General features: G+C 41.4%; 1 protein-coding gene across 3 annotated transcripts in view; it reads right to left on the bottom strand.

The window, feature by feature from the left end:
- Positions 1-25,428, bottom strand: part of PPARGC1A (PPARG coactivator 1 alpha) — a 641,119-nt gene that overhangs the window by 98,222 nt on the left and 517,469 nt on the right. The window contains exon 1 of one of the 3 annotated variants that reach the window (XM_041753716.1): positions 3,626-3,784. The exons of the other annotated variants lie outside the window; for them this stretch is intronic. Coding sequence (XP_041609650.1) covers positions 3,626-3,673 — 48 coding nt within the window. The 5' untranslated portion in view covers positions 3,674-3,784. Of the gene's footprint in view, positions 1-3,625; positions 3,785-25,428 lie in introns of those variants that run through there. 3 annotated transcript variants of the gene reach the window in all.

Below are 25,428 nucleotides of genomic sequence, written 5' to 3'. Positions count from 1 at the left end.
TTCACATCCAGGCAGCAGTTGAGCACGAAGCTGAAGATCCCGCGTGACATTTAGATCTTGAATAAAATAAGTTTTATGCAGATTTTTTTTTCTCGAGCACCCCTGTCATCCCTGGCAGGCGACATTCCACGGGTCATATGCAGCAGCATGATCATAAGCCCCACGCTGAGGAGTAGGTACCGGGTAATGGAGTCAGCAGTTGGTAAGGGGAGAGGCTGGGAGCAGCCTGCAGATGACTGTGCTTCCTCCCTAAGACCACCGGGCCCCGGTGGGATCCCAGCCCGCGGGCACACAGGTGATGCAAAAAGAAAGGGCAATCCTCTCCACCTAAACTCTTTCCTTATCGTTTTACTGGTCATTACATTTTTATTATCGGAGTAGCCCAAAGTTGCAGATCGGTATACTTGACTAGGTTTATAAGTAAGCAGAGGCCAGGCTGGGGGGAAGGTTTTGTTTGGGTACAAGGTTTGCGTTTTGGTTACGGGTGTAACACCTCCCAGCCTCCATACGTGCCCACGCTGCTTATCCTCCGGGTACAAACACACGGTGTTAACTCTTCCACGACATGATCGATTCAGAAACCAGGGGAGAACTTTCCCAATGGTGCAAAACCCACTAGGATCTCGTTGCGGGATAGTCCTCAAACGGAAAAGCACAGACAACAAAAACAGCAACAAAGAAATAAAATGAAGGTAGAAAACACGGGAGCTCGACATCTGGCCTAAGTTCCCGTCGTGGAGGACCTAAGTTAGTGCCCTCCCGATTGGTGAGCAGCTTCTTGCTCTCTCCCCCCTCGCCCGCCTCCTCGAGGCACGGCTTGTTCAAGACCCCTCCAGTAACTTCTAAGGACCGTTAAAAAAAGACCAGATCAACTTCTGGCATTTTACTTACTGGGCTGTTACTTCATAACGTTTCTTTTCCCTCTCTTTCTCCCTCATTTTTGCTTCCTAGGTTATGGTTGAGAATGTGCTTGTGTTTTTGCCAATGTTGACACGCTAATAAAATCAGGGTTTCTGAATGTGGCATTATCCTGATAATCTAAAACACATTAGTGGTAGCAGGTGTTCCTGTTATTAATTTATATTTGGCCTTTGGATGATGCCAGACTTAACAGTCCGAGCCCTGTAACTGTCCTCATCTGACATGCTGATATTTACTGCTTCCCTATACATCTGTAACAGGTGTGCTTTATCGCAATTACAGAGACACATTCCACTGCCTCTTTGCAACTATGACAGCTATTTCACAACCGTAGCCTTAATTTTATAATAAGATTTAGGAGGATAAAGCAGTCACTAAACACAAAAGGCTAATTATTGTACGTTTTTTCACCCCAACAGACTTTTCTCTTAGTTAAGGAGCAGACAATAAATTAGCTTAACTGCACTGATGATAATGAATCATCATAATTAAGTATAATTCTCCATTAACCTTTTGGAGGTTTTGGTGCCATTGATGGTAAATTTTAAAGAGAGAGAGAAGAAAGAGTGGACTTGGCCACATTAATTATATTAATGGAAAAAAAAAAGAATTCTTACTTCTTAGGAAAAAAAAATTCGTGAGGACAGGGAAAAGGGAATAGGGCGGGGGGCAGTAAAGAATGACAGTCTCGGTGGAGTGCGTGGCATGTGGATTGTCCCTATCAATCTTGGGAACCTCATTGTACATCACCTTCATTAAACTGTGAAACACCGGGGACTCCGAGTAGCTGTAGTGATACGGGCCTTTATTAACCACTGCGCTGTCCTGTCATTATGTGCAAAAGGGCATAATACGTTTTAGGATGACAGCAAACATTAATGATTCAAAAAATGAAAGCTGCCCGAGCTACCTGCTGCTCGTAATCTGTCAGGCTGGCCGAGGTGGTTCCCAGCGCCGCCGCGGAGGCAGGGCTCCCAGCAGCTTGCTGCCTCCGGTGCAACACAGAGGCGAGCGGCCAGGCTCAGGCGGCCCACGGCTCAGGCCCCGGCCGGACGCCCGGCCCGGAGCTCACCTCCTGGGCCACCGTTCTAAGCGCTCCTGACGCTTCCTTGAAAATGACCACAGGAATCCCGGAGAGTGAAACGAATCCTCCACATTTCCATATCGACCCCCGACAGCATCAGGAATAACACATGATGGAAAAATGAAAGTATAGCAGCTGAGCCCCGCGCTGCCGGCCACAGGGCGCCCCGGCCGCTGCAGGACAGGCGGGACTTGGAAGCCACCTGCAACCCCGACTCACAACAGCGGCGGGACCTACGGGACATCTGGACCTCCTCCACCTGCCCAAGAAATCACAGCAAGGGAAGGGCAGCCGGGATCCGCAGGGGCCGTGGGCCGAGGCAGGAGAGGGCCAGCCCAGCCCACATGGGCAAGCCCGGTGCAGGGTTAGGGCCCCAGGGCACGCCTGGCCGCAGAGGAGCAGCGATCGCAGCCCGGCCGGCCCGACCGTTTGCACTTCAGAAGTGTGTGGCTGCACCACATGGACATCTTATTTAATCTAATCACGTGTGGCACTCGATCCTCCCCCTCACCCGCCGTGCCCCAGCCCCCCGGGGGCAGCACTCCAGCCCTCTGCCACACTCCTGGCAGCAGCTCCGAGCCCCCGTGCAATGCAGTCGGGCTCCGTCTCGTCGCGGTGCACACGAAGTTTAGCTTCTTTCCCCAAGTTGCCCAAACTTTCCGAGAACGTGCCACTGTGCTGAATGCAAACGCGCCGCGGTCCTGCGTCCCCCTGTTAGTCACCGTAGGCTCCAGAGACGAGGAGGCAACGGCTGGCTTTTCTCCCCCTGTGTGAATCGTGGCCAGCGCAGACTGTGGAACTGATGTATGGCCTCTATTTTTACACAAGCAGCCAGCAGCCCCACACACAGCCCTGCACACACTCCTCTCTCCGGCTCCAGGCGGCTCTCCGGTCCGGGCAGATTTAACCATTGGCTTCCCTGCCACCGACGCTAGTGCAAAACCCTGCACCCACCGTGAGGCACGGATGGCTTGCTTTATTTGCTGACCAAATCTTTCAGCCACATCTAGGTGTTTTAAAGGAAGCAGCCTCGTTGCTCTGTGTGCCGTGGGGAAAGCAATCTAAAATAGCCTAGCAGGATTATTTAGGATTTTGTGAGTTCTCTGTCTGATGAACAGAGAAGAGAGGGGAAGAGGGAAGGGAAAAAAAAAAAAATCCGGACTAGAGTCAAAACTGACTATATTTGAGCACATCCATTTTAATATTTTTATCTTCATCTTATTATAAATAGAAATGGCATTTTTCCAACCGGGCCACTAAACACCACTGGAAAGACTTCAGCTTCTGATTCATATCAATATCTTAGAGCATAAATATTGCATATGAGTAGAAACAGAGCCAAAGGCACATGGAAAGAGTTTCCAACTGCAACAGATATGGGTGACAGCAGCTCAGCTTTGATTTGCTCAAGGGATCTCAGAGCCACCTTAAAATAGCAAACTTATTGGAGTTAAGATAAGATTGAGATTCCCTTCCAAAAGCTCCTGCCCGGGCTACTTTTCTTCCTCCTCTCGTCGTCGTCTAAGCCCTTCCCCCCCACCCCCCCTTACAGGAATCATTGCATCGGGAGGGAGGGAAGCTTCGGTCCTGGCTGCAATGCCCAGCCCAGCCCCGGCTCACCTCGATGTCACTCCATACAGAGTCCTGGTTGCACATGTCCCACGCCATCCAGCTCCTGAATGACGCCAGTCAAGCTTTTCAACTCCAATCCACAGTGACACAGAGCACACACTCATGCAGGCAACCAGCCCCTTACTGAGAGTGAACTGAAGGCACCTGTCTTACTACAGTTCCCAGTCACATGACAAAGCTATTAAAAAGTAGGCTGGGCTGTCACTCACCCAGCCTCCCTTCTCCTGTGCAGCTTGCTGCTCAAACTCGTGACGTCACTCAAAGGCAGCCCTCTGCCTCAGTGAAGTAACGCTTAAAAAAAAAAAAAAAACGGAAAGAAGAAAGAAAGAAAGGAAACACTTGGACTTTTGGAGGCTTCAAGCATCATGCTGTGATTAAAGCCAGCTTTGAATGCCACAGACTCTAAACGGAGCCCTGGCCATATAATAACTAAAATCCCCTGCAATCTTTTTTTAATTTATTTTCCTTCCAAAACAAGCAAGTGGCAAAGCTCCCTGTTTCATGACAGAGTAACTACACTCTGAGCTAAAATGTGTGCTCCCTAAGGATTCAAATTCTAAGACCTCCAGTGGACTCCAGCTCGGTTTGGGACTAAAGCAAGAGCTTATCACATGATGCATTTTTATGAGACATTTTCTAATTGGGGGAAGTGTTTGAAAGCAAAGAATGGGGCAAGCATTTTTTTTTCCTTTCCTTTTCTTTTTTTTTTTTCTTTTTTTTTTCTTTTTTTTTGCTGTTGAATCAACAAAACAGTCTGTATTTGTTAAGGTATAAACAAACTCCTCCACCCAGGAATCGGCTATCCCCGTGGCAATAGGGAATACCAGCTCCCGAAGTGTTACTGCAATTTGCTTTGCTCCTTATAAGGAAAACAAGGAACAAAATACCACCCTTTCAGGTCCTTTCTAATTATTTCCATTTCTCTCATAGGCTCCCAGAAAACAAGTGTTAGTAAATACAGTTGCTGCTGCTGTGCCCAGATCAGCTGAGTTTCCCGGCTGCCTTTTTTCATACATGTAGCGTTTCCACTCCAGCTGCCTTAGGGTGCCTTTTTGAATAAACACTGGATTCCAACCCTAGTGTCTGGGTTGTGCAGTTTGCATTTGAGACTAAGAATGGCCGTGGAGTAAGGGAAAAATACTGACACGCTATTAGCAGAAATATTCATTTCTTGAGCTTTTTAATTTTTTTTTCTCATTTCTCAGCTTCTACCCTGAGACAATGAAGGCTAATGCAGGTGCACTGTTTTATGATGACATACATAACTGAATACATAACAAACTCAAGGTACCAGATATTGCCAAAAAAAAAAAAAAAAAAAAAAAAAACCACTTCCCATAACACTACAGTGGTCTGATTTAACCCTTCCATGTTCCAGGGAGAGGTACGCCTGGTATAGATACATTTGTGAATATATGTGTTTTTAACAAAATTTTAAACCCCATGTACTTTTAAAATCAGCTCCATTCTTTTACTTGATAATAACTTCTCTGAAAAAAAAATCCCCCAGGTATCTAAAAATAATTTTAAAGCCCTATTCATTTAATCTCCTGTTCTACTAAGGTTAATTTAATGTGTTCTCTCTTGTCCATCTTTTTCTAAAGAAAAAAGAAGTGGTGATTTGCTCTAACACATTGTAGATGTAAAGTTGCTCAAATATTAAAGTGAAAGGAAGAAAAATCAAACAAACAAAAATCAGATTATTTCTTCTCTCAGACCACACGTGCTATAAGGTATTTTTTCAACTCTGATAGCTGCAACAAGTTGTTGGTGAATTCCTGAATAATGTGATGAATTGACAGTTTGTCATTACTGGGCATGAAAAGATGGCCCAAAGCTTTGACATTTTAAGTTAGCTGAATACATTTCACTGGCACATTTTTCCCTCTTACAAATAGCGGAAAATTACTGTAGTTTTAATTTTCTAAATCAAGAAAGAACAGGAAAATACAACCTCGGGAAGGCTTTTATACATGCAATTAGTGGCATTACTCTGCACTCCCCACAAAGAAACACTAATTTTCTTCCCAATTATATTCCGATTTAATGTAAAACTACAGTAAATTATTAAAATTCAGGGCAAAGGTCATTGGCTCAACCCTCAACACAGTCAACTGTGAAATAATATTGGTCACTTGACCAAGAAGAGTTGATGTTTATTCATTATTATCAGGTGATCCCTGCAGTGATTTTTCTCTGATACTTTTAATGGTGTTCATCGAACGCTAGGCACCCATTACATACATACTTATAATATATATTTGTATATTGATAAAATGCATATATTTTCATACATATAATATTTACAAAATATATATTTTTTAAGTCATGTTCACACATTTTGGAGAAGCTCTTTACACGGGGACATTTTGTATTATAGTTTTTGATATTGTAACCTGCTCACATTGTGATTTTGGAGTTTCCTTATTCACCGTTTTGCCACCTAATTCCACTCTTTCTTCATCAAATCAGCACATTTAAGAAACCACAGGTGGTTTTATATACATTTTTTTCCCTTCACCATCACAAAGAGGGTTAGTTAGGAGTCAAGACATTGAAATGATTTATAAACTACAGCATATTGCATTTTCCCCCTCAAATTTCTATTCCTGTACAATTCAAAGTTTAAATAGGTTCTTGGGACGAATTAGAGTAGCTTCCACCATTTTTTTCCCTAAGTCTCAAAATTATAACTCTAACGAGAGGGATATTTTTGAGGTCTTATAATTTGGTTAATTAGCTCTTCAGATTAAAAATTCTCCCCTGTCCAGTTTTTTCTTTTTTTTTTTTCTTTTCTCAGGAGAACATAAATTGTTAGTTGCTCACCAACCTTGCTCTTTTCTGGCTTCCCAGGAGGTTTCTATATTTAATTCTCTCTCTGCCTTGATTGTTTTTTCTCGCCCTCTCTCCCTGCAGCCCTCCTCGTACCTCACCCGTCAACTCTGCCTCTAAGATTTCCAAATGTTTGGTTTCAATCAACAAGGACCTATTGAAATCTTACTGTGTCCACAGCAATGTATTGCAAGGACTGCCAAGAAGGCATACGACATGGACACAAGGGAGCTGACAATTTTAGGGGGATGACAGCCCTGAAAAACAAAGAATAATTTGATATGAAGAAACAATGCTACTTTGCTCCATATCCAGATTCCTCCTCTCCTTAAAACACACCGTTTTTAAGTACAAGGTCCTCTCACTGACCATTACAATTCACACCCAAATCAACCCCACTTTGTCCCAACAATAGAAGGAGGTATTTATTAACATCTGTTGAGTGCCCATCATGTTCCATATCTTCCCAGAGCCTAGAGTCCACCCCAATGGAATTCCTCCCTTCGCTAGTTCTGTTAACGTTTTCCAAGACTCCAATACTAGTGAAGGCAAGGGATCTAGCCTTAATTGATAACAAGAGAGAAAACACACCTCCAAGAGGGTAATTCCATCCTACAGTAAAGATATTTGATAAAGTACGCAACATTTCCCCACCAGCATCCCAAACTATGGGCTTTTCCCACCCTCTCTATTTTCACTTAAAAATAAATAGGGATCCCTGGGTGGCGCAGCGGTTTGGCGCCTGCCTTTGGCCCAGGGCGCGATCCTGGAGACCTGGGATCGAATCCCACATCGGGCTCCCGGTGCATGGAGCCTGCTTCTCCCTCTGCCTGTGTCTCTGCCTTTCTCTCTCTCTCTCTCTGTATGTGACTATCATAAATAATAAAAAAATTAAAAAAAAAAAATAAATAAATAAATAAATAAATAAATAAACACAATCAAACTCAAATACCCAAGAAGACAGCAGCAAAGACGATTTGTTTTGATACCATTGCATACAGGTGAGAACGCAGAAGTAAAGAGCTACTGATATAAATATATTTGCCCATTTGTTTTTATAAACTTAAATAGACATACAAGGACAAATTTAAGGCTGAAATTTATAAAGAAAGAAAAATGGAGAAGAAAACATCTAGAGTAGAGCTTACATGAGCTTGACATGATCAGCATTTTATATAGCCTATTTCAATCAATCTTGGACCTCAAAATGATTCAGTAAATATTATCTGTGTACTCATTTTATAACTGAGAAAACATTTTTTTTTTTTTAAATAAGCAAGGGTTTAGGTTGTAGCTGAAGACAGCATATAGATCTCTGAAAACCTTTTAGGAAGAATTAAGTTTCATACATAAGAATAATGTTCATTCCCAAATCAAAAAGCCCAGAAAAGACCCCTGATGAGCTTTATATCCAAGAAAATAGCTGGATAACCAACATTCCTGGGAATGCTGCCTGCCTAGAGCACTCTTCCAGAAAGGAAAGGGATCTGCCCAGAATTGCTAATATTTTTAAAGTTAATCATTGCTAACAGGCGTTCAATTGCTTGCTTTTAATTCCTCAAGGGGCTAATTGATTCTGATACCCCACGTTTCTGAGCACATGCTCTGATCCTCTGGGACACGTCTGAAGCAAAGGCCTTGCAGGGCACAAAAGTTGGTGGCAGGGCAGGGGATATCAAAGACCTCTAGCCTATAAACGCTCTCAAATCAACTTTTATTTTGCACAAAACTGCCATGATGACATCCACATGAACAAAGTACCTTTGGGGAATTACATAGAAAAAATTTAGTGGACAGCTTTAATGCCTCCTTCGTTCATTTATTTATTTTATTTTTTAAATAAGCTGAAGGTGATAGACAACCTCAGCAACATATCTTTTATCCCCAATAAAACCTGCACAACAGCTCTATGCAAACGAGTCAGGCTACATTTTAACACAGACCTCAAAATCTGCTTTTGCCATTTTTCATATTACAACAAAAATAATGTGAAAATTAATGTGAGCCACAGTCAGTTCATTGGACTAATCTAAACATAAAGTAAGAAAGTATGCTTCTTAGGGCCACAGATAAGAGAGAACAAAAGGATGGTGAAAATCTGCTCTTGTCTGATATTTTATTCCGCAGAATTTGTGCCTCTACAGACATTTACATTTACCTTAATTATTTCAGGTTAATTCATCTGTAATGCAGTGAGTTACTGATTATATAAACAAGAAATACTCCATAGGATTATTCAGCAAATTTTTTTTCACTAAAACTGAAAACAAGGCACATCATATTTTATTAAATTTGGTACTATTTAAAAATATAAAGTGCTACTGAACCCCACTAACATAATAGTTCACTCAGGAATATTATTTTATCCCCTAAGGAACATGGTGAGGGCTGGGAAAAACTGAGGTGCAAAAATTATTAAGCTGAAAAAAAAATGTGTTAGTCAAACAGTTCCCTCTCATACTTTTTTCTAGAATTTGGGTTCTAATGAGCTTAACTTTTCTTGATTTTAGGGAACTGAATTGTATTTTTCAACTAGTCTCAAGATGGAAGAAATAAATAAGTGAACTTTCCAAGTGAACTTTCTTTCTCTCTTTTCTTTCTTTCTCTCTTTTCTTCTTTCTTTCTTTCTTTCTTTCTTTCTTTCTTTCTTTCTTTCTTTCTTTCTTTTCTTCTTTCTTCAATTCCATCAGAAAAGCCTTGGAAAGGTGCGGTGATTTTGCTTTTGTTTCTGTTGTAGATTTTTTCCAGTGCTTTGATATTTGAATTTAATTCTAGCAGAGCTAATACATATCCTAAAAATGTGAGGATGTAGAAAGGAAATAAATTCTCATCTTAGAAAGCAATTAGCTTAAGGCCTAAACTAAATTTTATAATGACTTACATAAAATCTTCCTTTATATTTGCTTGCCCCACTGCACACAGGATTTTTGGGAAAACTTTCTTAACCAAGAAGAATATTTCTAAGATTGACCTCCACATTCAGCAGCTCAATCAAAAGTAGATGTCAAATACTACCGGTAGGATTATAGATGGGTACAAATTTTTCTAGAGGACAAGAGGGCAATATGTATCAAAAATGTTAAAAATGGGCATCCCATAAACCCAGAAATTCTACTTCTAGCAATTCATCTTAAGGACGCAGCAGGGGGGATGTGCATAAAGATTTTGGGTGTGAAGAGAGCCAATGCTGCATTATTTATATCACTGAAAACTTGAAAGCAGGATAAATGTCCAACAGTAATCGTCCAGTTAAATAAATTATAAAGCACTAGGTATATATGTATCCATTCATATATTTCTATATATTCATTATATATATATATGTATATTCAATTCTAACATTAGAAACTGTTGCAAAATACATTTAGTGGCAAATGAGAAAATGTTCAAAATACATTAAGGTTTAAAATTGTGTTTGAAAAAATATAATCACAACAATTTACATATCAATATATATACTCAGAAAGAAAAGAGGAAGGAGGACCAGGGGAACAAAGTGCTCAACAGTATCTGAGGATATTGTAAGTTCTTTTTAATTTTCTTTGTGTGTGTGTATGTCTTTCTGTAATTCTTGAATTTTTTCTGATAAACATGTATAACTTCTACATTCAAAATCAAAAGGAAACAATTTATTTCTCAAAGAAAGAGAGATTCAGGCTTATAGGGAGGTCTTCTTAACATACAGGGATCGTAGCAAATCGAAATAGCCCCTGACATCCAATATAAGTCTCAAATATTCATCACATGTTTAAAAGGAAGCCATTTGTGCCTATCACACCAAATGTAACAGACACTCCACTCAGGAGGCAAGCTTCATGAGCAACTGGGAGAAGTCACTCCTCAGCACTGGGAAAAAGCCTCTGAGCCCTGAACTATAGGGCGAGGAAAGCTCTCAACTCTGATTAGCTGGCCTCACCGGAGGCCCCCAATCTCTGACCCTCAGATGCCTCTAGCATCTTCATGTTGTTTCTCAATCTGAAATTTCATCAATTAAGTTAAATAAACTTTCAGCTAAAAAATGTCATCCTCCTCAGTAGGGTCAAGGGATTCCAGCTATTTATACAAATGCATCTACCTGTTAGACATATTTTTTCTTCCTTCCTGGCATCTAAAGGAAGTCAGAAGCACAGACCAAGAAAAAGAATAGTAAATGTGTTCAGAGTGGTGTGGCTATGCTAGCAAGCAGATTACTCAGGAAGCGAGTCTGGCACTTGGGGAACTGGAAAGGGCAGTCCTGGAAAGTGAGGGAAGAGTCCTTGTAGATGTGACCTCCTCTGGAGAACCTAAGTAGACAAGGTGAGAAAAATCCTTCCTAGTTGCAAACCTGTGACTTGCAAGTGAACTTCTGGCATGCTATCTGTTCCTAAATGTGCAGCTACTCTGTGTGCGTGCTGTCACGTGGCAGCCCTGTTCTTGGGCAGGAAGCTCATTCTAGACCCTCCTCAAACCCTGGGGGAGGTTGACCTATCCTCTTTTCACAGGAAGGCTCCCTAGCTCCACAGGAACAAAGTTCTACCATTGGCCCCTTGGAGTTAGCATTCTCATAGTTTCGTGGTTGTCCTTTCCTGCAAAGCATTCTTCCTACACGTGGATGATCATTATTTTGACTATTAAGAATTTTCATGAGAAAAGGGGTAATGAGGCTGGAACCAAGGCCAAGTTCATGAGATTTATAGTCATGGGTATAAAAGGCACAGCAAAAGGAATATAGAGGAATATAGTCAATGGTACTGTAATAGTCTCGTGTGGTGACAGATGGGAGCTACGCATGTGATGAGCATAGCATAACATTTAAACTTGTCGAATCACTATGTTGTACACCTGAAACTTATGTAATGTTGTGTGTCAACTGTATGCAAATAAAAAAAACAAAATTAAAAAAAAAAAGTCATTACATGTGGCTCAACTCTATCTGAGAAGGACTGGGACTTTGTGGATCTTGATTTAGCCCAAAATGGAAGGAAAAGGATGGTGGGGAGAACATGGGTCCTCACGTAGCTATATCACTAGCCCACAGTTAAGCTTTGGGCAGTTCACTTCATGGCTCTGAGCCTCAGTTTCCTTATCTGTCAAAAATATGGCCAGACTCAACTACATCTTAGATCCCCACCACGTCTCAAATGTGGTGATATACCTTCCTTGACACAGACAGGAAATTTAGAAGAACCTCTTTGCACAAAGCAAACCCAAGTGTTGCTTTGCACAAAGACACTGGAATCAGGAAGCATATGCAAGAAAAGTAACTGGTGCTCAACTGTGTTGAAAGAGCATAGCTTCATCACCTCCTTGCAATATGGATATTTAACTTCCTAACCATTCCAGGAATGGCATACAGGAGAACTTACGAAATACTACTTTCACACACACTGACTACGAGAAAACTGGCTTCTGCAGACCTGAGTTTGTTACAGACCCCAGCCGTTGCCCCAGATAAACAGCAAGTTTTCATCTTGTTTATCATGAATGCTATTAAGCAGCACAAGTCATGTGTGAGACCAAGTCCCTACTTGCACAATAAAAATGAAAACCATATACTTGGTGTGACAGTAACTATTTACTTAAACTGCATATAGATGCAATTTAACATGCTATACCATGTGATTTGGTTTTACAAAGGGTAAGAAAAGGTGTTACCAAGAAAAAGAAGATTTAGAAGAGGAGGGATCCTCCTGAACTTAAGGTTATGTAGGTAGGAATAAGGTCCCCAGCATCTAGGGAAATAGAGCTTAAAGTAACCCTTCTGCCTCCTGGTACCAGGACACTCCCCTTGCTTAAAGGAAAAACTCATTCTATTTGGTCAAAGGAGACCTTACCCCTTTTTAATTTGAAGGAAATCACATGATATATCTCTGCAGGGTGTGGAGAGAGAAAAGGTCATGTGCCAAAAATATATTATCATGACATTATTAGCAAATGTACTAAAGCAAGTCCATATCGCAGGATAGATGATGTCTCATTCGGAGTCAACAGAGTCTCCTGGCCAGCTGTTTTCTTTGCACATACGACCCAACTAGCAGGAGATGGAAGATCTGTGCTTCAGAGTCATCTAATGCTACCCAGCTGGAGATTTTTCCTTTAGGGCTGAGTTAGTAGCCACAGGTATGCTAAATTACCTAATAGGACATCTGGAGAGATAGCCCTGGTGACAATGGAGTAAGCAAAGTAAGACCAGGTAAATGATAAACCTTGGTAAGAACAAAGCCTTGATAAACCACCAGCTATTTTCATACAATGTTGGGCGTCCAAAGAGGATTCCCTGACATGACACACTTCGCTTCACATTTTCCTGCCCCCAGAAGAAAGAAACGACGAGAAACCTGACCTAAGAAAGCTTGATTTGTGTGCCTGGGAAATAATCTCCAAAAGGCAGTTTGCAAGAGTTTCCCTTTTAAACAGTTCGAACGCTTTATTATGCTTGAAGGAGACCAGGTTGTACTTTGCCCCAAGTAGTTCATCAGAATGGATTCTTTCCCTACCTCTATTCAAAGGAAAAGTCTCTGACAGCCCCTAAGGTGTTAATTTTCCACCATCCATCTTAGTGGAGCCACTTCCACGTAGGGCACCTAAAAATAGGCCACGCCTAACCTTCGGCACAGCCGTTCGAAGCTACTTAGTGGGAACTCCAACTCGGCACTCGGCACTCTCCCGTGGGTATTTTCAGACTGTGCTCTTTGTCTTCTCTATTATATTAGCTTATGTTGACTATGGCGTAAAAACACAGGACAAGAGTGGCTTGCTGGGATGTACCTTGCATCACAATCACTAAGGTGGCTGCTCTGCTGCTGTGTAAAAAGATTTATTATTTAGGTTCACCTACACTTTTTATCTGTTTATTTATTCCAATTTATTATTTGTTATTGTGTTTTAGATTGAATCAAATGAAACTATGGATAGTGATTTTCTGGAAAAAAAGCAGTTGGAATAATAATGTTCAATACACTTAGTAATTCCACTTACACTGGTAAGGTTGTTGGGGCTCTCATACTTCAAAACTATAGCCAAGTACATCATTGAGAATGAATGAACTTCTGTGATAGGTCAAAATACAGATAAATTTCCAGAAACATAATGTGAAGCAAAAGGAGGCAGACATGCCAAAAAAAAAAAAAAAAAGTATACCTTATTCTATTCTTTATATATAAATAAGTACAGAAACAGCTATACCTAATTTATGCATCTGGAAGTCTGAAAAGGGGTTCCCTTTGGTAATGGTTGGGTGCTGGGGCCATGGGCCATGGGAAGGGGCTCCAGAAAGCTAGTTATGGTCTATTTCTTGCTGTCCAGTGCTGGTTCCATGGGTATGTTCTGTTAGTGAACATCTGTAGAGCTGAACACCTGTATTATATGCACTTTTTCAGTATTTGTATCACACTTCAATAAAAACTCTAAATACAGAGAAAAGAAAGAAAAAAGAGTCTTCCTATAATACTACAAAGTTCCAATGATTGCTAGATTTCTGTTTAAAAAAAAAATTCTGAATGTTCAATGGATCTTCTCAAAAGAACCATTAACCTACATAGACAAACCACAATGCAGTAGGAATCAAGCGACCTGATGTCTAAGTGTATTTGCCTGCCCTTGGACAAAGCCCCTTCAGCTTTCTAGATATACTTTCTTTCAAAAGATGGGCTAGGATTATGTATTCTCTGAATGTATTTCTTAAATAAATTAAGTGAAGGAAACCTCCAACTTCAAAACTAGTATTTTGCCTGTGGTTCAGAATTCATCATTGAAAGGTGTCACTGACTTGGTTTGAAAATACGGTCCCATTCTCTGCGAACATGACCTAGGGGAGTCAGTCAGTGAAGATCTGCCACTTAGCAGCTAGCTGTGGGATCCCAGGTGAGGACTATCTGACCTCACATTCTCAGCAATGGAAATGGCAATATAAACACCTATTTTTCATGGTTGGTATTAGGGTTAAATGAGTTGTATATGAACCCAGTGCTTGACATACAATAAATACTCAATAAAGACACCTTATATTCACATATGAATACTTGAAACTCAATTTAACATCAAGCAACACTACAGGAGCTTTGTAAGTTTGCTCTTTGCCTGGCTTCCTCAACCAAAAAAAAAAAAAAAATCCTAGAAACAAAACAATGCAGAGCACTTTCTTCTGAAGTCTTACTTTAAGTTGACTTTCTATGAGAGCACACACAGAATCATCACCTAAGCTGTAGGAACGCCAAGTGTCTGTTGGTTTCTCTGTTTACCTGAAGAAAAGTAAAACCAGTCTCATACTGGCCCTGACCTGGCTCTACCTCCAAAGAGACCAGAAACAGCAAGTGCAGAAAACAATTTTAGTTTCCATTATGCTGGCCACAAAAGTTATTTGAGCCAGAAGTCTGTGAAGAGTCTCTCTGTTAAGGAACAAGACATCCATATGTCGCATAGAAACTGACAGGATCCCAGGAGTTTGCATATGTGAGAAGAACCACAAAGTATGAAATTGTGTTTTAAAGTAATAATATCTATGAGAGAAGAACAGAAAACAAAGCTGTAGGAGCAAAATAATTCAATATCAAGTCAATTTTGCCACCACTGGCCTATCAACTACATCGTGCTAAAACCTATACTCTTCCCAAAAACTACGGATCAATCATATAATCACTTTTTAAATTGATAAAACGACATAAAGGATATGTTACATTTTGTCTCAGATATTTAAGGATTCTTTTTCTTGCAAGTCATTTTTCTGTGTAATGAAATGCTGAAAAGTTGGCATTTAAATTAAAGACTGCACATCCAATAGAGTGGCCACCACCCACATATGGCTGCTGAGCACTTGAAATATATCTAGTGAAAATTAAGATGTGCTATAAATGTAAACTATGCATAGTATCTCCAAAGCGTTAGCATGAAAAATCAAATGGGAAACATCTTATTAATAATTTATGTTGACTATATGTTAGTATGATATTTTGGATGAACTGGGAAAAATGAAAGATATCATTAAAATTAAATTTACTTTTTCTTAATGTGGCTACTAGAAAATTCAAAATTACACACATAATGTGCAGAATTGCCCTATTTGATAGTCCTGTCTCAAGTTTTGCACTCTTTTCCTCCAGTAAGTGATACTGTATGTGCAAATAAAATTAATGAAATACAGCATCAGGGCATCCCGGGTGGCTCAGCGGTTTAGCGCCGCCTTCAGCCCAGGGCGTGATCCTGGAGACCCGGGATCGAGTCCCACGTCGGGCTCCCTGCATGGAGCCTGCTTCTCCCTCTGCCTGTGTCTCTGCCTCTCTCTCAATCTCTCTCTCTGTGTCTCTATGATTAAATAAATACAATCTTTAAAAAAATACAGCATCAGGGACTCTCAGAATGAATATGGGGGATGAGAGCAGGGCCACAGCAGTGCACACCTCTAGGGGGCACCATTCACCCCACAGGCTGGGAGGAGTGCTCACTGGAGCTCTGCAGTCTTCCGCTTGCACAGCTCCGCATTCTACGCTGTATAATCCATCCTCCCTACATAATCAGGAATCCCTTCTAGAACATCCCTGAGGCAACCCCATACATCTTTTCAACACTTCCCACAGTTTTCCAAAACATATACATAATAATGAGATGCAAATTTATAAAGTGAGGTCTACCTAGTACTCGGACTGGGAGGGTAGAAAACATTACTGATCATATTATAAAATTCTAATAGGATGCAGAAGTCCAGAGCAACGCAAAGTATGCAAAGTCTGAGATATATACGGGGATGCAGTGTTCTCAAGAAGACAGTTTTCTTCCTGGAGACTAGAGGCATTTTTCAGAGGATAACATCCACTTTAATTACAAAATGCACCCGCCTCTCTCTTCCAAGGGAGAAAAGCCTGTTGTTGCATCTGTAATGTAGCTTTAGTTTTTGATGCCAAAAATGATTCAGTAAACACAGTTATGTTATGGTATACTATTTCTTATTCAGTACTCAAATTAATCTCAAGGCAGTGCTGGCATTAATTCAATTTGACGCCTGTACTTAGGATTTCACATAGGTGCCTTCATCCAATTCTTCTTCGCAACTAATAAAATCTTAATTCATGGTAATATATTTATTTCTAGTTCAGTTCATGTTAAGGAGTGCAGTACTTTACAGAAAACTAATTAATATCAATCATATATTATAACACTTTTAATGGTTCAGAGGAAAATCCTACACTGGGGGAAAGATTAGATGAACCAAGGGGTCTTAACCCATCCTATTTACTCTATTTTTAGGATTTGAGAAAAGATACCAAGCATCGTTTCAAATATTAATTTAATTGAAGGCGTGCATCATGGGAAAGCTGGGAATTATGAACCCCGGTTCTGATCCCTAATAGGACATTGATTTGATGTGGCCCAAGAATGTAATTTACACTCTCAGAGACTCCGTTTTCCACCTATTTTGTGTAACAGCCATATAATTTGCAAGTTGGTAGAGATATTCAAATTGAGATGCATGGCACTATTAAAATAATGAACAACTTCACTAATAGCAAGCCTTCTGCAATTGTTGGTAACAATTCTATTTTTATGTAATGTTTGAGTAATGTTGATAGCATCATATTTTCTGGGATTGGACATATTGTCAGCAGGACAGCTCAAGCGTGAGTCCTCACTGTGACATAAACGGTGCCCCCTGGAGTTGTGCGGTACAGTGGCCCTCACATTTCCTTAGGGAACAACATTTAAAAGGCCTAATCTCCTCCCCCCTCCCCACCCTAGCATGAAGAGCTGGACCAGCGATGATACAACTTTTTGCAAAAAAAAATTTTTTTTAAATAATAATAATGCAATAGGTCCCTTGAAATGCATGGTCATAATATCCAGTTCTTTCAAGTTAGGCATTAAGCATTTTATTCACTCTACAACAATTTCTCCATATTGACATGCTACCAGCAAGAAAGAAAGAAAGAAAGAAAGAAAGAAAGAAAGAAAGAAAGAAAGAACACATACTATTCTGTTTTTTTTTTTTGCTTCTTCAGCAATCTACACATAAAACCTCCAAATCTGATTGATGCATATATATATTTTTTAAATTCCTGATCATTAGCAATTAAACAGAAGATGAAACACCAGCAGCGTATTGGCCTCTAGGTGCAGAGGAAATGCCTCTTGATACTCACTTTCAAAACTGAATCCATAGTTGATAACCCCGAGATGCATGTCATTCATTCTCCTGCAGTGTGAATACTTGCCTCGCAAGCTGAGGGAACACTCACGACGGGGGCCTTGCACGAGCTACTTTTTAATTCACAAGGGCACGTGACGTAGGAGGGCACCTCGGAGTCACTGCTCAATGAACTCCACAATAGGGCACAAATCTGAAACCCAATCTTAGCCAGATATGGACGTAAGAGCAAATATATACAGTATCATGTGCTTTCCAACAGCCCTCAGTCTCGAGGGAGCTCTCTGACATCAGCAGTTGAGACAGGTGGTTCCCTTTCCAACTGTGGAAAATAAAACCGTACTGCAGAGGCACTAAGTAAATATAGCTGTACTGTAATTTTTCCTTGGTGCACTCTCCCTGTGATTCCTGTCCTGTGATGAGACTTCATCCGATGAACCCATTCAGGACATTCCTCTGCACTAATAATGGGCTGCACATTTGCAAACTGGCTGCCACTGGCACCGAAGACTCTGTTTGCCGCCCCAGTTGGTACAACTAGGGCTTTTCCTCCTCTCCGTTTATTCAGAATGGATTGTCAAGTGGCTGCCCAACCCTCTGCTGGGATATGTCACCCTTTGTCCCCTGTGACTGATACAACCCCACGAAATGACAGACCCGAGTCAGATCATCTTAAAATCACATGCACGGAGCAGGTCAGCACCGACCAGATCCAGTCGGAGTCTGAGAACTAAAAATCAGCTGAGATGCACTAAGCCCTTTGTGGCCACAACTATTTGCTTTTGCATTTAAGAATTACTAGCAGAAGGGCACCCTGTAACGTGTGTATAAAATTACTTAATTCAACTTCTATTTCCCTTTCCGAACGTGGATACTTTTACACTCTGACAGCCGCTGGCTCTGAAAGCATTCTCCTTTTTGTTGTATCTCCTTAGAAACACAAATCTTGTTCCCTGGCAGCGCGGCTCTCGGCTCTCCAGGCCCCACCACATGCCCAAACTAGTTCTCCCTCACAGCTTTAATTCACAGTAAGTGGCATGAAAGGAGGTCAACCCTTCTCAAAAAAAACCCTCGGAGTCCTTTTCGACTTCAGAATCTATTTTGAAAAGCCACACTCCCTGCCACGTAAAGAGCGGCTTCCCATTTGGAAATCCTGGCTTCTCTCTGCGGACCACTTAGGGACCGGTCCGCCACGGGCCCAGGCGGGGGTCGATCGCACTCTGAAGCCCGGGATCGCAATTCTGGGAGCGAGCCCAGGACCGTCTGTGAGTCGAGCAGGTCGGGGACTGCCGCCCCATGCTCGCCCCCAAATGACCCTCGCGCTTGAAAACTACTTAGGGCGCGCGAACATGCTATAGCTTTCCTTTCCCGAGGTGTTCGTTGAATGCTTAACTCAATAATGCCATCCTAATCCCCCAAGTTTCCATGGTAACCTGCCACTGTAATAAACAAGCCTGAAGCATGAGAAATGAGGCAAGGTGCTCCCGTTTTCCCCATCCTCCTGCAACTTCCAAGCAATGGGGTCATCCCTAACCTTCTAGCCATCATCATAGCTCAGAGCTACCTGGGCTGCTGGGAAAATAATAGCCACCAAGACGCGACATCCCACACCTGGTGAACATCCACCACGTGCCAACCACCGTGCTGCGTGGTGATGCGGAAGATCGCAGCTGCTTCTTACCCGACCAGTAGGAGCAAGTACTCCCATTAGGCTGAGTCTAGGGATCAGCTCACTGAAGCCTCAAGAGGTTAAGGAACTTTTCCAAAGACAAAAAGCTGGTCTGTGGGAGACATGGGACCTGCAGGTACTCCTGTCTGACTTCCAGAACTTTTGTTTGCCCCCGAGGACCACGTGGCTTTGACATCCAGGAGCCTCCCCACAAATCAGAAGGGGGCCACAGCTTCCCGTCCTGATGGAAAGCCAAAACGCCGCACACCGCTAGCCCAAACTACCAGGGAAATTAAGAAAAGGCACGACTCACACAGGAACCCAGCCGATACGTGGCACCCTGCTCTGGCCCGAAGAAGCCAAACTACGAGTGTCTTTGAATGTGATCTAGAGGAGCCTTTAAAAGAACGCACCTCTCTTTGTAGACCAGCCTCTAAGGTTAACTTGGGGGGAGTCTGATTCCAATCATTGAGAGAGCGCTCCCAGGGGAGAAGAGGCCCTTATGTAATGCCTCCTCTCTCCCTAAAGGAAATCGAGATTCCTTTTAAAGATGGCAATGGCAAATAAAGGCCAGGTTAAAACATATCTCAAGACCACGTGGCAAGCCACATCACAAAGATGCTTTCCACGCTACAGACGTGTTTCTCTGCAAGTCTATACGATGAAGTACATATATTTGTGTTTATCTCACTCTACACCAGAACTCAGCAAACAGATCTTAACCTTGACTCCACACCAATAATTGAATCAACTTCCAGTATGTATTTTACAGCCTTTGCTTGGAAGTGTGGTCAAATATGAAAAGATCGCATAAGTGAGAGCCATTCAAACCTCACTATGGTACAAGTTTTTGGAACATGAGGCTAAAATACCTGGTTTTCCAACCTCCTCTGATCTTGGAAATATAAATAAACTCCATTGAATGTATTGCCAAAAAAAATGTAGGCTTTGAGAACTTTTGGATCTGGTCTTAAGACAATTATAGCTAAGGTCCAAATGAAGGGCCAGATGCTCCAGCTTCCAAACTAAATGGCCCAGCATACAAAGACAGAGTAAGCTGCCCCCTCTGACATCCTCACACTTTCTGGAACCTAGAAGAACAAAGGCAAACAGGGATGGCTTATGACCATTTGGGGAGGTAGTCATGCAATTATTAATTCTGACATCCCGTAGCCATCAACACCACCACACCTAAAACGATCAAAACCACACTGATTATTACTGAGTGGGAATGGAAGCTTCATGTCTTTGTTTTTTTGTTGTTATTGTTTTTTGTTTGGTTTTGGGGTATTCTTTGGAAGTTGGATGCCTTTGATCCAGAGGTAATAATATTAAAAAAAAAATAAACTCAGTTTCCAAAAGAGCAGTAAGCCAAATTCACATTCAGGATCCAGAATGCAAATTATGCTCCTAGGAGCAAACACTTTGAAGCAGATTCAGAATTCAGATGGACACAGAATAAATACTTTGGGTGCGGAGGCTGTGCACTCTGCAAAGACTACCAGGAACAAGGATATACTCTGAGGGACACCTTACCTCAGTGAATATACTCTCCCTCAATACCATCAGTGGAGCTACTTAATTTCTCTCAGTCTTTGCTTTTCCACTTATAGAAAAGGGATAATACCCACCTCACTGGCTTATCAGGGGGATTCAACAGGAAGAGCTGAAGGGATGTGGGTGAGGAGCCTTGCAGAATGCCTCATCTGCAGGGGGGGACTACACATGCCCATTTCCTGCACTGCTCACACTTCTCAGCTCCAACTATCTCTCTGTCCTCCCAGCCTCTCCTTCTTTTCCTAGAATTTTTAAAAATGAAATATATGCAATAAGACTTCTGTGCCTTTTATTCCATGGACTGGACATTGGAATTTATGCAACAAACATGTGCGGGAAACAGGGCTCACCCTTCCCTCTCTCTGCAGGTGCCTTGCCCACGTGTCGAGGGGAGAAGAAACAACAGCTCTGCGTGGGCATACAGTGAGCCTCGATGGAACATGTACAGAGGCATTTTCAAAGATCAAAGATTCGTGTGAAAAAGAAAAGCCTTGACGACTTTGCAATGGGAAAAAAAATGATATTTGGATTTATTGCCAATGCTTAGTCACTGCAAGTTTGGGCAAAAGTTTGACTAAAGATGCAGTGTGAATTGCCACTAAATGGAACTTTCTTTAAAAGAACCAGTGACGATGTCTGCACTTTCCAACTCAGTCATCTCTTTAGGTATTTCAAGGCAAAGCTATCAAGGACTAAATATGAAAAATCAAAATTTTGAAAACTCAAAAATAGATTAAATTCAATAATTTCCACTCAGAAAAAAAAAAAAAACAAGGAAAACCTTAAAGCTAGATTATCCATATGCACCAAAGCTTTCTTTTAATATCTGCATAATAAAATTGTCTAGAAATGCTCACTGCCTGAAAAAATTAAAATATATTAAATGGGTGACATAGGAGAAAAGAAATATGTTCTCAAAATCCATATATTGTTTTTCTAAATATTATCAATAACCAACACCACTGGAAAGAAAATACCTTACTGCTTAGAAAATTATCCACAAAGAATCCATCTCTCCAATTCATGTCTACTGTTGTTATTTATAGTCTCAGACAGTAACTTTAGACTTGTCAAAAGGTGTGGAATGTACTTCCTTCTCATGCGCCTGGATTCTGCTTAGCTAATACTAACAGTGCACAGTCTTTCTACCTTGTAAAGGTAAATAAGGCTGGTCCTAAAAATTAAAGTTAAAAATCTTGGCTAAAGACTCCACTGGGGTCCAAGAACTACTTTAGCACCACAAGGCTGTGGCAAAGAGAAAGACACGCCTGCCTCATATCTCTCTGTACCCCTAGCCACAGGTACGGGAAAGCACACATTTGTAGAACACAAGACAGGAAGACAAGCTACCAGCAGTTATGAGCCAATAAATCAATAGCAACATAAAATAATTTACTATGATCCAAAAGATGGTCCAGCAGCATGCCAGTTTCTTAACCAGTGTTAAGATTTTATATCTTCCTGCCCTGAAAGTGCTTACAGTCTAAGAGTGAGTGGAGGCCAGATTCACCACCAACCTGCCCACATGTGAACAGAACAATAGCAAGTTCTGAGGGAGAAAGATGAGGATCGTTAAGGGTTTGAAATAGATCTAATTAAGCTCATAAACAGCCTAGAATGAGAATGTCAGTCAGAACCTACGAAGACTTTGAGGAGCCCCTGCCCCATATGTAATCAATATAAAAACTAGACCCATCACTCAGTTATGTATGTATAGAGGAGCCTAACAGAGTTCTAATATTTGTTGTAATAGCTGCTTCAATGTTTACTTTAAAGGATCAACTATAATAGCCTTTCAAAGGAAAATTTTGTTGCCCCTGCATGGGTGCTCTGCTTTGTTGGGGGTCCTAACTTACTAGTTTAGTATAATATAGGGCAGCTCTGGGTGGGTACCAACATAATAATAAAGAGAACCAGAGATGTGGCTTGCCAGAACCTTGCCCATCCATTAATGGGGCCTCCAATAAAAGTTCTGGGGTCCAGAACAAAGTACTACAAGAAGCATATTTGACTGGAGAAGACCATGTGGATTTTTCTAGCTTTTGGGGGTGATTTCTAGGTCCCCAGAACAAGCAGCAGAAGGAGTAAGGACAATGAAGGAGAGACAGCATTCTCTTTGGAATAAGACCTACTTGGGAGTAGAACCGGGTTCTCATACTTCCTGACTTGTTGAAATGTGCCCAAGTGCTTCATCTCCCTGGGCCTCTATAAAATGAACATGATACCATTATCCTCATGGAGAATGTAAGGATCAGATACCTCGCTTGGCACCCAGTAGTATTTGGTAAATGTTAGTTTTCTTCAATACTAAGGGACTAGAAATAACAAGTCCCAAATGATGAATCATACAAGGTCCAGTGTCAGCTGCTAAGGGAAATAAAAAGAAGTATGAAAAATAGTAAGAGCCAAGACTGGGCTCTTAACTAGGTGGTGGGATGTAGCTGGTTATGTGATGTTACTGAAGATGGGTCTTTGACTCACAGAATTCCAGGAAGTCACTAGAAGGCCACAGATACAAAATGAAAAATTGTTTAAAATGGAAGCAGGTGATTTTTTAAAAGTACAGTCCAACATATGATTCCCACCATGTACCCACTACTATTCTTTTTTTTTAAGCTTTATTTATTTATATGGTTATTTGAAGAGGGAGGGGCAGAGGAAGAGGGAGAGAGAGAATCCCAAGCAGACTCTGCATGGAGCTCAATGTGGGGCTCAATCCCAGGACTACACCACCCAGGCACCCCCTACTACTATTCTAAGTGTTTCACACATATTATCTCATGAAATGGGTGCTATTGCTATCTCCTGCATTCTTGTTTTCAGATGGAGAAATATACACAAAGAGAGTTAACTAAGTGGCATGCCCAAGGCTACACAGGTAATGAGTGGTAAGGTGTGGGACTTGAACTTGGGCTGCCTGATTTCAGGGTATGTGCCCTTAACCCCTCCACCAAACTGCCTCCTCATATCATTTTGAATCTTCCATCTTACATAGTTTTGAATGTTTATTAACTAAAGATGACACACACAGTTGAAGTAGACTTGGCTCCCGGTCTCACAGAGCCCACTGTGTATTAAGGATAATGGAATCTATGAGTCTGGAGCAACAGAGGAAGCTGCAGGACACAGGGACTGAAAAACAGAGAACAGAGAATCCCAGGCTGCCTGCAAGAGCACGGGAAAGGACAAGCAGGTATTATGGGAACAGAGCCCTTCTCCCATCTCTCCTTCTTTGAAAGGAGAGTGCTTACAGTCTAAGAGTGAGTGGAGGCCGGATTCACCACCGGTGAATTCTGCATGTGTCTAGTGGAGTGTGAGGAGCACTCGGTAGAAATAATTGCCTTTGTCATCTTTGGATTCTCGAGATAATGATATTTTCCACTGTTCTTACTCAGAAGTATGAATAAAATATAATATATCCTCAATAGAAGCTTACAGTCTTGTGGACACAGAGACATGGATGGACTCAGATAATTCTGATATGCGTTTATGTGGTTTGGGGTAATGACCTAAACTCTCGAGATGGGAGCCAGGTACACAAATAAGAATCCTGATGTAGACCCACACAAATACAGCCAACTGATTTGTTTCAAAGATACAAAGGCAATTCAACAAATGGTGCTGGACAGATTGGATACCTGTGTGTAAAAAACGATAAACTTTGACACACACCTGACATCTTACCAAAAAAATTTAACTCTTTGGGGATTAAGGAGCACACTTGTGAAGAGCAGCGGGTATTGTATGGAAATGCTGAATCACAGTGTTATACACTTGAAACTAATATTATACTGTATATTAATTAACTGGAATTTAAATAAAAACTTCAAAATTAAAAAGAAAGAATCCTGATGTCATCAAACCAAATTCTGAGAGTGACCTGATGATCTTTCTTATGGGCTGTCAATCTGCCAGTATACGCTGTTAACTGGAGATAAACTGAAATCAGTGACCATGAACTTAACCAAGAAATGCATGCTAAATTATAATTAGTCAACAACTTTCCAGCTGGACAAAATGTTGACAATACCTACCATGGACTGGAGAAATGATGATAGATGGGTATCAATGATTTCATCCACAAATGTATACTAGAATACATTCCATTCTGGTACCTTCTAAAAAGTACCTATTTTTAAGAACATGAAATCCTAGAGATTGTTCAGGGACTTGTGGTCCCAAATGAAACTAAATACAAATTGACCAATCACAAAATGGAATATTAACCACACAGAGGTCATTAGGATTAAGTTTGAAAAGATATTCCATGGAAGAAGCTAGTTTTTTTAAGTAGGAAAATGTCTCAGGTGTTTTTTTCTTTTAAAGATTGTATTTATTTATTAATGAGAGACACAGAGAGAGAGAGAGAGAGAGAGAGGCAGAGACACAGGCAGAGGGAGAAGCAAGTTCCATGCAGGCAGCCCGATGTGGGACTCGATCCTGGGTCTCCAGGATCACACCCTGGGCTGAAGGCGGCGCTAAACTGCTGAGCCACCCAGGCTGCCCGTCTTAGGTGTTTTTAAAAAGAGAGGGACACCTGGGTGGCTCAGTAAATGAGCATCTGCCTTTGGCTCAGGGCATGGTCCCAGGTTCGAGTCCCACATCAGGCTCCCTACAGGG

This window comes from Vulpes lagopus, chromosome 4 (assembly GCF_018345385.1).
Source record: "Vulpes lagopus strain Blue_001 chromosome 4, ASM1834538v1, whole genome shotgun sequence".
Lineage (NCBI taxonomy): Eukaryota > Metazoa > Chordata > Mammalia > Carnivora > Canidae > Vulpes > Vulpes lagopus.
The sequence above is the reverse complement of the archived record's forward strand: the minus strand, read 5'-3'. Positions and strand labels throughout refer to the sequence as shown.